Genomic DNA, 12,900 nt, shown 5'->3' with positions numbered 1-12,900 from the left:
GTCTGCATCATGTGACTGTCACCTGCAGGGGTGCCCTGAGCCAAAGGTGCTGCTGGCCTCTCACCTGCAGGTACCGGGGGGCCTCGAAGGGCACGAGGTCAGACAGGAACTTGAAGAGGAAGACCAGCCCCTTTCTGCTGCAGCCATGGAAGCCTCTCGTGCTGCCGAAGGTGGCCTGTGGGGGAGGACGCACGGGAGGCGGGGGCGACATAAGGACCGGACTCAAGGCGGCCTCAGAAACAGCAAGAAAAGGGAGGCAAAGCCATTTCAGTTCATTTGCTTTTAGGATGGCACAGCTGTGCCCTAGCTAAAAAGACAGACTGAAAATTTATTTAAAAAATCAAAAACACATTGCTGAAAACAAACAAAACACAACACATTGCTGCAGAAAGCGGTAAACATGGAGCCTTTCTGTGAAACCTGGAGACAGGATTGGCTATCCCGCCCCCACCCTCTAAGAGCCCCTTCCTCACAGACACGTTCACTCCACTCCAGCCCCAAACCCGTCCGAGACTCCTGCGCCCAGGTCATAGCAGGAAAGCTCTTAAAGAACCCAGGGCGCCTGGGAAGTTCTGAAGAGGTGTCGGCCTTGAATATGTCCTGATGAGCCTGCGAAGGCCAGCACCCTCCTCACGCCACCTCCTCCTCCAAAGCACACCCCATGGTTCTTCTGAACAAACACGCTGTCAGACACACAGACTCAAAGTCATCAGAATAAGCAAAGAGGACACAAAGCTGACACCATCGGACCTGCCAACGGAGCACTGGGTGTTTCTGGTTAAGTCCCTCAGTGCCAAGACTGTGGACATAGCCCCTGACCTGCTGTGCGGAGCTGGGGGAAGCACGGGGCCAGGAGAGAGCAAAGGAAAGAACCATGCCCACCCTCCCTATGGGCACGCTAGGCACAGAACCAGGCAGAGCAGGGAGGACATGGAGGGAGGCAGGCTCTCCAAAGAGGCCACAGCTAAACTGCCCAAAGCTTCTGCAAAGAACAGGGCTCGTAAACCCAAATCCACACACGCCCAACCTTCGAAGCCAACGTCCTGAAGATGCCCCCCAGGCCTGGCCGGGCTCAGCAGCCTGGGAAGAGCAGCACACGTGCGCACGTGGCAGGAAACGAGGCGGAGAGGAGGGTGCTCCCCCTACCGCAGCACATCGTGCAGAACAAGCAACGATGTTCCTTTCCACCCTCTCCTGCCAGATTTCACTCATTTTCTCATGAGAGACGGCAAGAGGCCCAAATGGGCAGGTGGGAGGCTGAACCGTCCCGACAAAGCTGCCCACGGTGGCAACCGGGCGGTGCCGGGCAGCCGCGGAGGGACTAACCTGGAACCAGGCGGCGTAGGATGGGAAGGCAGCTGGGCCCTCCAGAGCGGCCTGCCGTGCGACCAGGAACGCCGAGACCATGCTGTCCAGGTCGCAGCTCTCGAACGCACGGGCCAGCAAACGGGCCACCCAACCTAGGCGAGAACAGCAGCACGGCTGTGGACCAGGGCCGGGCAGGACGGCCCACTTGCCCAGTGCCGACTCCCAGGCCCCTGAGGACAGCCCGCATACAGCCCAGCAGTGGGCTGACCGCAGAGGGCAGGACTCAAGGCACCAGCTCGGCGGGCGGGAAGGGCTTCCATCCTCGCGGAGCTGGACACGGTGATTCCACCCACAGGCTTGCCCACAAACACTGGCCCACACATCACACGCACACACACGTGCACACACACGGGGAACACGACAGGGCTCCCATCCCTGCTCACCAGCAACCAGCTGCTGCGCGTCTGGCAAGCAGGTCACCAGCGTGGACACACAGGACAGCATGTGCTGCCAGTTCACCTCCTGTGTCTCCAGAACTTCTTGTAAGTGGCCCACCAGCTCCTCTGGGCTCAGGATCACAAACAGCTGAAAGCAGAGTCAAAGCTGGACCCTCGCCCTCCCACTCCGCGTGGGACACTGTGCCTCCTGACCCGCGTGGCCAGCACCAGCTGGAGGGGGTTCTCATCCAGGACAAGGTGCTTTTGCCCAAATGACAAATTCGGTCTCTGGACCCGGATGGCGGTCCAGCGTGGATGGCCGTGGCTGTGGCGTCTCCTGGGAGCACAGAGCCTGTGCAGCACCCCACTCACCCTGCGGTACAGGCCGCTGAGCAGAGGAGGGGTCCTTGCGAAGCTCCAGTCTCTCTGCATCTGAATAGCGTCAGAAACTTCACTCGGGAGGAAACACACAAAACATCCGGTCAGTAACCATCACAAAGTTCACTGTCAACACATGTCCTTGTTTTCATTTGCACTTTCCCAAATGCACGTGAACGTCACCATTTTCCCACTTGCCAGGGAATGTCTGTGTTGTCGCTAATCCTTGATCATATCTGCTATACATATCCTTCAGCCCGACAATTACACTTTGATTTTGCAGCTTTTAAACGTTCACTGTGAATAAGCAGTTCGCAAGGATGTGCTGAAAGGACGCGGCTGGAGAGCACGGGTCAGCTGGGCCAGGCCCTCCTGGGGGGCAGCAGCCCCCAGTGGGGTCTTCCACGTCGCCCAGGAGGCAGTGCCGCAGAGTAGGCACCGTCACGAGCCTCACAGACGCAGCGCGCTCACGGGACAGCGCACAGGCACGAGGTGACTTGGCGTCGCACACCTTTTAGAAAGCCGCGCACCCACAGAGGAAATGATGACGCGAGCCACGGAAACAGAACTCTGGAATCCACAGTATGAGCACTGCTGTAAAACCGATCTACAGGGACGCCCCTGCTGGTTCAGTGGGTAAGACTCTGGGCTCCCAATGCAGGGGGCCCGGGTTCCATCCCTGCTCAGGGAACTAGATCCCACATACATGCCACAACCAAGAGTTCACATGCCACAACTAAGGAGCCCACCTGCCACAACTAAGACCCAGTGTAACCAAATGAATAAAGAAATAAATATTTCAAACAAACAAACAAACAAAAGTAACCTATCTAGGAAAGACAAGAAGGGCTTCATGTTAAAGATACTCCATCGCTACTGTGGGAATGGGTGAAGCGTCTTTAATTCTAAATTTTGTTACGGCAAAGTGTCGCTTTCAAACGAGAAGGTGTTGAACGACAGGACTGTCCTTCTGGCATTAACATCTGCACCCGAGCATCCACCAGGGGAGGCACCCGGGGCACCAGGACCCACCTTTCAGCACAGGCTTGTGGGTGAGGATCTGGGTCAGAGTGTGACAGAAGAACCTCTTTGGAGACTCCGTTGAAATTATGCTCCGATACATGTGTCCACTGAATATGCCAAACCTGCAGACGCAGCAGAGGCTCTCAGGGAAGAAGACCCCTGCAGGTTTCCGCCACCCGACAGCGTCAGCACCCGACAGTAGCACCTCACGCACGAGGAGCAGCTCATCGGGAAAGAAGGCAGGGACCTGCAGGGCCCCGACTCCAGACCCCCAGCACAGGCTCCCAGGCTGGCCCTGACCACCCCCGACACGCTTCCCGGCCTGGCCTGCAGCCAGGCTGCCGTGCCACAGGTGGAAATGGAATCCAGGGGAGCGTCACTTCCACAGGACAGAATACAGGGCAAGGGAGTCGCTGTCGCATGGAGAAACAGGAAGGTCAGAGGGAGGTCATGGAGGACTGGGCCCCGCAGGGGGTGACGGAGGCCATGGTGACCGCAGCCAGCAGCCGGGCCCAGCCCCAGCACACATCGCAAAGCCTCAGTCTCCCTCTGTGACATGGGAACCAGAGGTGGCAGGGCTGTGCCAAGCCCTGCTTGAGCACCTCGTCTGGCCCCAGCACACAGAGGCTCTTAACCGCTCCTGGAGTCACAGAGCGGTTGGAGAAGGAAGGAAAGAAGGAGAAGGAAGGAAGGAAGAGAGGGAGCAGGATGTCACCGACAGGTCAGGAGGGACAGAGGGGGACTGGAGCCAACAGTAGGGCGTCACAGCCGCCCCCACCCAATCCCTTAGGGGAGAGAATCCGGAGCCCCAGCAGCCACGTGAACTGCCCGCACCACATGTGCAGTGAGGAGGCTCCGGGCAGGATGGCCACACAGACTGGGAGGCGATGTCTGATTTTATTGTGTTGGCAACTAATTAAGAAATGTGAAAAGTCACAATCCGACTCTCGGGATGAGTTTGAGCACGGAGTCAGCACATCGTGAAAACATAAAACGTAGAACAGAGCAGTGTTTTATATGCCAGTTGGTAAAGTATTCAACCACACAGCAGGTTTGAGGACTATTAAAATAATCATGGAGAACAGGCAATCAGGAACAAAATAATTAAAAAACGGAAAGAGTAACCAAGCCTGGAAATGCTACGAAATCTCCTGGGTTTCCCGGAGACAGCCAAGGTCCAGGTGGCCTCACCCCATTACTCTGAAGCAAACCCGACACCCCAAAGTTCAGTCCCCAAGTGCGTGGACGTGCCTCCCCAGAACCAGAGAGAGCCAATGGAGGGTGCCATGGGGCAGGCACAGCGGGTAAGGTCACCCCGGATGGGACCCTGAGGACGCCCCCCCCCCCACACCCAGAGGTGGCACAGCTGCCACAGGAAGGGCCTCGTCTTCAGAGGGCTTCTAGCACTCTCCACCTCCTGACATCACCACAATGGCAAAGAAGCACGGAGCCTTCCAGAGGGACCAGCATACCTGGGACCACTCAGCTGGCAGGCCCGCCCCCAGGAACTTACCAGCAGCTCACTGCCTTGTGTGCTGGGGACCCCTCCTGCATCCCGGCCGCCAAAGCTTCAAGCGCAGCTGAGGCAAAAGAGAGACAGCAGCACGTCGCCACCGTCCATCAGAAACAGCCCTGAGCCAGTGCTTGCGGGCAAGTCAGGTAAAGGACACCTGCAGCCACGGGCCTCCAGGGCCCCCAAGTGCGACGCACAAGCCTGTAAGCTCCCAAGTGCCTCGAAAACCAATCACAACATGCAGGCAGGAAGGTGCTCCCCTAATGAGCCACTCAACCGCTCACCACTGCTGCTCTGGAGACCAAACATGAAGCCACCAAAAGTGACAGCAGGAGGAGAATGACTACGTCGCTAAGTTTACACCCAATTACAGCTGTGAAAGGGGCCCCCCAGGAGCAGGGCTAAGCCGGAAAGGCGGCAAACCACGGGAATCCACGCGGGCCACAGAGCCACTCACAAGCCAGCATCCTCTCGAGAACAGCAACGGCCACCTGTGGGGACAGGACACTGCGGTCACGTGGGGGGGGGGGCAGCACAGGCGAGCCAGCCACTACCCCAAAGTAAAGCAGGACTCGACTTCACAACGAGCTCGTCTCCAGACGCCCTCTCAGGCAGACACGGCCCAGGACCCCACCCGTCCCTCCGGCCTAAAGCACAGGCCCCGGTTCTGGGCCAGGAGGAGGACTTTACCCTTGAGAGCTGTGGGGCAGAGACCACCACCCAGGCCCACGCCCTCACATGTGGACGCAGGGAGCGCCCCGTGCTGACGGCAGAGCAGCCCCCCATAAAGAGCTGACAACCCCAGCGTGGGCCTCGTGCTGCAGCCGTGCCCAGCGTCCTCCCACCTGGGGCATCCGCTCCGGCTCCACGTTTCCTCTCACATCCGCATTCTTCTGGAATCCCCTCAAAACGAACATTTGCACAAAATCTGAAAACCACAAAAATAAAGCATTTATGTACACTGTGGTCATAGGTACACCGTGGCCACGAACCACACAGACGACCAGCTTCAGAGGGGCCGGCAGGGTGAGGGCCTGCGTGGCGCTGGGAGGATGCCGGCTCCCGGCCCTGGGGAGCCCACCGACCACGCCCACCAAACCCAGGCCAGCAGAGCCTCCCCGAGCCACACTCTATGCAAAAGGGAAACCCACAATCCACCGGGTTTAAGGAAGGACTTTCTCACTTAAAACAAAGAAAGTATCTCCTAAGGGTTTCTCGTGGCCTTTCTCTCAGCCAGTCTCCTACACCAGCCACACGAGGACGGTCTAGGACCCAGAGCACTACACTGCGGGCAATGAGGCTGGGGACTGAAATTAAAAAGATTTCCTGTCCAATTTCAATTTAAACTTAATCTGGGACCAGATTACAGGATTCAGGAATCGGAAATAACTCACATCACCAAGAAAGCTTTAGGAAAAAGGAATGCACCTTTTGCAAAGGAAAACAGTCCACAAGCCACCTGCAGGGAACCCCTCCTGTCAAGGTTTCCATCTGCTGTGGACTGCACTCCTCAGGCACGACTGGCAATGGCGGGTTTGCTGAGGCGGAGGGCAGCAGGGCTGGGGCCACCTCAGGGAAGGTGCCAGAACAGGGCGCAGCGCTGCCCGGACTCCCCACATTCAGAAAAGGATTCCTGCCCGAGTTCCCACTTTGCTCCTCCAGGGCACCCTTTAAAACAATCACTTGGGGAATTCCCTGGCGGTCCAGTGTTTAGGACTCTGGGCTTCCGCTGCAGGGGGCATGGGTTCAATCCTGGTTGGGGAACTAAGATCGCGCAAGCTGCACAGAGTGGCCAAAACAAAACAGAAAAACAAAACTAACCACTTAGAGCTGAGCCGTGGAAAGTCAGTGGCCACCGTACAAGCGTTAGGTGCCTGCTGCCCCACTGTCTGCTGCTTGCTGGTGACCTGGGACAGAGGACAGCCCACCCCGGCTCCCTGGGATCTGTAACTAACCAATCTGTGACCCTACTTCCTTTGTGCGGTGTGTAGGAACTGCGCCTTCAGTCCAATCAGCCCTGGGCTCTCACCCCCCAAAGTGGGAGCTGGGACACTGGGGGAGCCACCTGCCTCTGTTCGCAGGTCACAATGTACACATCCTTAACACATCAGTGCAACCCAATGGGCCAATGGGCTGATGGACCAGTTTCCACACAATTCAAGTTCAATGCAAACAAATGCACAACGACAGCTACGGACTGCGATGACTTCCTGTTGGGTGTCCACACCACGACTGCAGGGGCCGCTGTGCTCCCCACAGATGGTCACAGCAGGAGGCGCTCCCACAGGTCTAGGCAACCTCAGCCCAGGGCCTGCCTCCACAGCGAACTTACCAGCAAGCACAGCCCTGGCGACGGCGGCGTGCGGAGGGGGCGCCTCTGTCTGCTCACACAGCAGGCGCAGGTCCCTGGAGAGCCAGGCCACCACGGCACAAGGGTCGGCACGGCTGCAGGTACAAGCACACAGCTGGCTGACCCCAGCGCCCACCACCTCTCACACTCTCCCCATGGCCGCAGCCTTCCCGCCCCAGGTCACAGCCGGGCCAGCGCACGCACTGGGCTGTCAGGAATGGCTGTCACCTGTGTTCAAAGTCATCGCTGTTTATAAACAGTGTATTTATTTGGACAATAATGGGCTCTAAATGTCAAGGCAGCAGCCCTGCAGGACAGTCCCTGCCTGGGCGCAGAGCAGTGGGGAGAGGGCGGGGCGCCCTCACCTGCCTTGCCTGTCAGATGTGTTTCCCTGGTGACTAATGATGGTGAACACCTTTTCACGTGCTTGGCTATTTGCAGATCTTCTTCAGAGAAATGTCTATTGAAATCCTTTGTCCATTTTTAAATTGGATTATTTCTCTTCTTATGGTTGAGGTATAGGAATTCTTTATTGCAGACACTATATTCGTACTAGATATCTGATTTGCAAACAATTACTGTGGATTGTCTTTTCATTGTCTTGACAGGACTGACACATGAAAGTTTTAAAATTTGATGAAGCCTAAGTGATCTATTTTTTCTTTTGTTACATGAGTTTTAGGTGTCATATCCAAGAAACCCCTGCCTGATCCAAGATCATGTAGATTTACCCTTAGATCTCCTTCTAGGAGGTTTACGACTTTAGCCCTTACGTTTAGGTCTCACGCATTGAGTTAACTGCCATCTGTAACGTGATGTAGGGGTCCAACTCCATTCTTTTGCATGTAGCTGTCCAGCGGTCCCAGCATCATTGCTGAAAAGACTGTTTTTCCCCATTAAGTGGTCTTAGCACTGATGTCAAAAATCAACTGACGGTAGGACTTCCCTGGTGGTCCAGTGGCTAAGAATCCTTCCAATGCAGGGGACATGGGTTCCAACCCTGGTCAGGGAACTAAGACCCTACATGCCTCAGAGCAACTAACCCCGAGCACCACAACTAGAAAGCCTGCACACTGCAACCACTGAGCCCGCACGCCACAACAAAAGATCCCAAATGCCACAACGAAGATCCTGCATGCTACAACTAACACCTGATGCAGCCAAATAAATTTAAAAAATTTTTTTAAAAACAGGGACTTCCCTGGTGGCGCAGTGGTTAAGAATCCACCTGCCAATGCAGGGGACACGGGTTTGAGCCCTGGTCTGGGAAGATCCCACATGCCTCGGAGCGCCACAACTACTGAGCCTGCACTCTAGAACCCGAGAGCCACAACTACTAAAGCCCACACGCCTAGAGCCCGTGCTCTACAACAAGAGAAGCCACTGCAATGAGAAGCCCACGCACCCCAAAGAGTAGCCCAGGCTCACCACAACTGGAGAAAGCCCTTATGCAGCAATGAAGACTCAATGCACCAAAAATAAACAAATAAAATAAATTTAAGTAAATAAGTAAACAAATAACTAAATAAATATCGAGTGGCCATAAACGTATGACTGTACGTCTGGACTCTCAATCCTACTGTTTATCTACATGTCAGTCCTATGCCAGGACCACAATGTCTTGATAATTACAGTTTTGTAGTAAGTTCTCACAACAGGACATGCGGGACGTCCCTGGTGGTCCAGTGGTTAGGATGCCATGCTTCCTGCAGCGGGCATGGGTTCCATCAGGGAACTAAGATCTCGCACCCAGCGAGACGCAGCCAATAAATTAAATAAAATAAAAACAGAACAGGATGTGTGAGTCCTCCAATTTTTTCCTTCTTTCCAAATAATTTTTGGCTATTCAGTGTCCCCTGCATTTCCACGTCAGTATTAAGACACGCTCGTCAGTGTAAGAAAGCCTGGCTGAGCGCGCAGACCATGCTGGGAGTGGAGCCACCTTGAGGACATCAAGAATCCAACCCACAACATGGAACATCCATTTACTTAGGTCTTAACTTCTTTCAACGATGCTCTGTAGTCTTCAGTGCACATGTCCTGTTCTTCTTGAACTATTCCTACTTTACTCTTTTTGATGCACTATTAAAATTATTTCTTAATTTCACCTTCAGGCTGTGCACTGTTATATTAAGAATACAAGTGATTTTTGTGTATTGGTCTTGCACCCTACAGCCACATGGAACTCATTTATTAGCTCCAAAACTTTCTGATGTGGATTTCTCAGGATTTTCTATGTGCAAGATCATGTCATCTGTAGAGTTTTACTTCTCCCATTCCAACCTGGATGCCTTTTTGTACCCCTTGCCTAATTCCCTGGCTAGAAGCTCTGCTGATGCAGAACACACGTGTCAACATTCCTGGTCACAGGAGAGCCGTCAGTCTCATGACGATGATGTGAGCTGTGGGTTTTCCACAGATAACCTTTATCACGTTGACGTTCCCTCTGCTCCTATGTTGCTGAGTTGTTATGAAATAGTAACAGATTTTTCAACTGCTTTGTGCTTCTATTAAGACGATCACTCTTGTCCCTTGTGCTATTAATACACTAAATAATTTTCACATGTTAAACCAACCTTGCATTTTGGGAAATCTCCCTTATTATGGTTTGGTTTTGTTTTGTTTTTGCCGCACCTCACAGCACATGGGATCTCAGTTCCCTGACCAGGGATCAAACCTGAGCTCCCTGCTTTGGAAGTGCGCAGTCTTAACCACTGGACCACCGTGGAAGTCCCCCTTATTATGGTTGTTTAGAACTTTTTGTATGTTGCTGGATTCAGTTTGCAAATATTTTGTTGAGAACTTTTTCATCTACATTCATTAGAGACATTGGTCTACAGTTGTCTTATCTTGTGATATCTTTGTCCAGTTTTGATATCAGGGTATTACGGGCCTAATGGAGCAGGCAGGACAGGAAGTGCTCCATCCATCCTTCTTTATTTCCTGGAAGAATTTATGGATGGATCGTGAATTTCCTCTTTAAGTGCTTGGCAGAGTTCATGAGAGAAGCCAGGGCCTGAGATCTTCCTTGTGGGAAGCCTTTGTATTAGTGACTCAGTTTCCTTTCTTACTACAAATCTCTTCAGTTCTTTTCTTTTCAAGCCAGTGCAGTCTTTTGCATCTTTATTGAAATTCATCCATTTCATCTGTTTTCTAATTTATTGGCATAAAACTGTTCACAGTAGTACCTTAAATGCTTTTAATTTCTGTATGGTCAGCAGTGATAACCCTTATTTCATCTTGATTTTGGCTGTGTCTTTTTTTTTTCTTGGTAAGTCTAGCTAAAGGTTTATCAATTTTGCTAACCTTTTCAAAGACCATTTTTGTTCATCGATTTTTCTCTATTACCTTTCCTATTTTATTGATTTCGCTCTAATCGTTCTTACTGTATTTCCTTCCTTCTGCTTGCTCTGGGTTTGGTTTGCTTTCCTCTCTCCAGTGTCTTAAGGCGCAAAGTTTATGTCACTGATTGGCTGCATCCGGTCTTTGCCACTGCACGCAGGCTTTCTCTAGTTGCAGTAAATGGGGGCTACTCTTCGTTGTGGTGCACGGGCTTCTCGTTGCAGTGGCTTCCCTTGTTGCAGAGCATGGGCTCTAGGGCACGTGGGCTTCAGTGATTGTAGTTCAAGGACTCTAGAGCACAGGCTCAGTAGTTGTGGCGTACAGGCTTAGTTGCTTTTTGGCATGTGGGATCTTCCCAGCCCAGGGATCAAACCCGTATCCCCTGCATTGGCAGATTCTTAACCACTGCGCCACCAGGGAAGTCCCGAGGTCATTCTTTTTTCTAATATAGACTTTTGCAGCTACAGAGTTCCCTCTAAGCACTTACTTTAGCGGCATCCCATAACTTTTGGTATGTTGTTCTCCTTTTGTCTGTCTTAAGGTATTTTCTAATCTCCCTTGTGATTTTTTTCACTGACCCATTGATTATTTAAAAGTGTGTTACTTAATTCCCAAATATTGTGGATTTCCCAAATTTTCTTCTGTTGATTCTATTCAGTTCCTCTGTGGTTTGAGAACATACTTGGTATGGTTTCAATCCTTTCAAACTTATTCCAACTTGTTTTATGGCCTGAACCATGTGACCTATCCTGGAGACAGCTCCATGCTTATCAGCGTGTGCCCTGCTACCGCTGGGTGGGACATTCGCGGGTGTCGGGTAAGTCGGCTGGGCGAGTGTTGCTCTCTCGTGTCTCTTGGCCGTTGCTGGTCTGACCAGTTGATCTACCCGTTAATGAAAGTAGGGGACTGAAGGCCCCAACCATCGCGGCTGAAAGTCCATCCCTCCCTTCAACCGTCAGGCCTGCTTCCTGCACCTGGTGCCCTGACGTCAGGCGTCATGCAGGAGAAGACAATCCACCGGCAGCCCCGAGTGCTTCTCGAGTGCTCTCGGCAGCTCTGTCTGAGCCAGCCTCCCCTCCCCACACCCAGAGGCACCTGGAGCCACCGCACCGCTGGCCCACTTGCTGCGTCCTTCACCACCGGCCCCTCCACCTCCTGCTTCTCCTCTCCTAGATTCTCCCAACTTTATGGGGTTATTCCTTTCATAAAACCCCCTTTCTAACTCTCAGTGGGATTTCAGGAGGTAACAGTTGCACACATTCTACCAACCATATTTACCTGAACATGTCTTTTTTAGTTTTTAAAAATATTTTATCTCATAGAGTATTAGCCATAAAAAGGAATGAAAATGGGTCATTTGTAGAGATGAGGATGGATCTAGAGTCTGTCATACAGAGTGAAGTAAACCAGAAAGAGAAAAACAAATATCGTATATTAACGCATATATGTGGAATCTGGAAAAATGGTACAGATGAACCTTTTCGCGGGGCAGGAATAGAGATGCAGACGTAAAGAACAGATGTGTGGACACAGCAGGGGAAGGGGAGGGTGGGACAAATTGGGAGATTAGGATTGACATCTACACACTAGCATGCGTAAAACAGATAGCTAGTGGGAACCTGCTATAAAGCACAGGAAGCTCAGCTCAGTGCTCTGTGACCACCTAGGTGGGTGGGATGGGGGGGGGGGGGAGGTCCAACAGGGAGGGGCTATATGTACACGTATAACAGATTCACTTCACTGTACAGGAGAAACTAACATGACATTGTAGAGCAATTATACTCCAATAAAAAAATAAGTGAAAAACTTTATCTCATTATATATCTTATACAAAGAAAACATTACAAGTCTGTGCATGATGAGGACTTCAATTACAACAAATGTTCTCTTTAAATAATAAAGCATCCACAAATGGGCAGAAGACCTAAATAGACATTTCTCCAAAGAAGACATACAGATGGCCAACAGACACATGAAAAGATGCTCAACATCACTAATCATCAGAGAAATGCAAGTCAAAGCCACAATGAGGTATCACCTCACACCAATCAGAATGGCCATCATCACAAAATCTGGAAACAACAAATGTTGGAGAGGGTGTGGAGAAAAGGGAACTCTCCTGCACTGTTGGTGGGAATGTAAGTTGGCACAGCCACTATGGAAAACAATTTGGAGGTTCCTTCAAAAACTACAAATAGAACTACCATATGATCCAGTAATCCCACTACTGGGCATATACCCAAAGAAAACCATAATCCCAAAAGAAACTTGTACCATAATGTTTATTGCAGCACTATTTACAATAGCCAGGACATGGAAGCAACCTAAATGCCCATCAACAAATGAATGGATACAGAAGATGTGGCACATATACACAATGGAATATTACTCAGCCATAAAAAGGGATGAGATGGAGCTATATGTAATGAGGTGGATAGACCTAGAGTCTGTCATACAGAGTGACGTAAGTCAGAAAGAGAAAGACAAATATTGTATGCTAACTCACATATACGGAATCTAAAAATGGTACTGATGAACTCAGTGACAAG

At 51.7% G+C, this 12,900-nt stretch overlaps 1 protein-coding gene across 21 annotated transcripts in view; it reads right to left on the bottom strand.

Annotated features, from left to right (window-relative positions):
- Nucleotides 1-12,900, bottom strand: part of FANCA (FA complementation group A) — a 49,712-nt gene that overhangs the window by 27,741 nt on the left and 9,071 nt on the right. For 20 of the 21 annotated variants that reach the window (XR_009049795.1, XR_009049796.1, XR_009049801.1 and 17 more), the window contains 9 exons: nucleotides 6,992-7,104; nucleotides 5,505-5,587; nucleotides 5,117-5,150; nucleotides 4,660-4,726; nucleotides 3,156-3,268; nucleotides 2,118-2,194; nucleotides 1,752-1,893; nucleotides 1,327-1,460; nucleotides 65-175 (listed from right to left, as the gene is read on the bottom strand). Coding sequence is in view for 12 of the 21 variants with exons in the window: in XM_057713480.1 (XP_057569463.1) it covers nucleotides 65-175; nucleotides 1,327-1,460; nucleotides 1,752-1,893; nucleotides 2,118-2,194; nucleotides 3,156-3,268; nucleotides 4,660-4,726; nucleotides 5,117-5,150; nucleotides 5,505-5,587; nucleotides 6,992-7,104 (874 nt within the window). In the remaining 9 variants the exon portion in view is untranslated. Of the gene's footprint in view, nucleotides 1-64; nucleotides 176-1,326; nucleotides 1,461-1,751; nucleotides 1,894-2,056; nucleotides 2,694-3,155; nucleotides 3,269-4,659; nucleotides 4,727-5,116; nucleotides 5,151-5,504; nucleotides 5,588-6,991; nucleotides 7,105-12,900 lie in introns of those variants that run through there. The other variant, XM_057713485.1, reaches the window with a different exon arrangement.

Source organism: Hippopotamus amphibius, chromosome 16 (assembly GCF_030028045.1).
Source record: "Hippopotamus amphibius kiboko isolate mHipAmp2 chromosome 16, mHipAmp2.hap2, whole genome shotgun sequence".
Classification (NCBI taxonomy): Eukaryota; Metazoa; Chordata; class Mammalia; order Artiodactyla; family Hippopotamidae; genus Hippopotamus; species Hippopotamus amphibius.
Note: the sequence above shows the minus strand (reverse complement) of the source record. Positions and strands in the feature narration are given on the sequence as shown.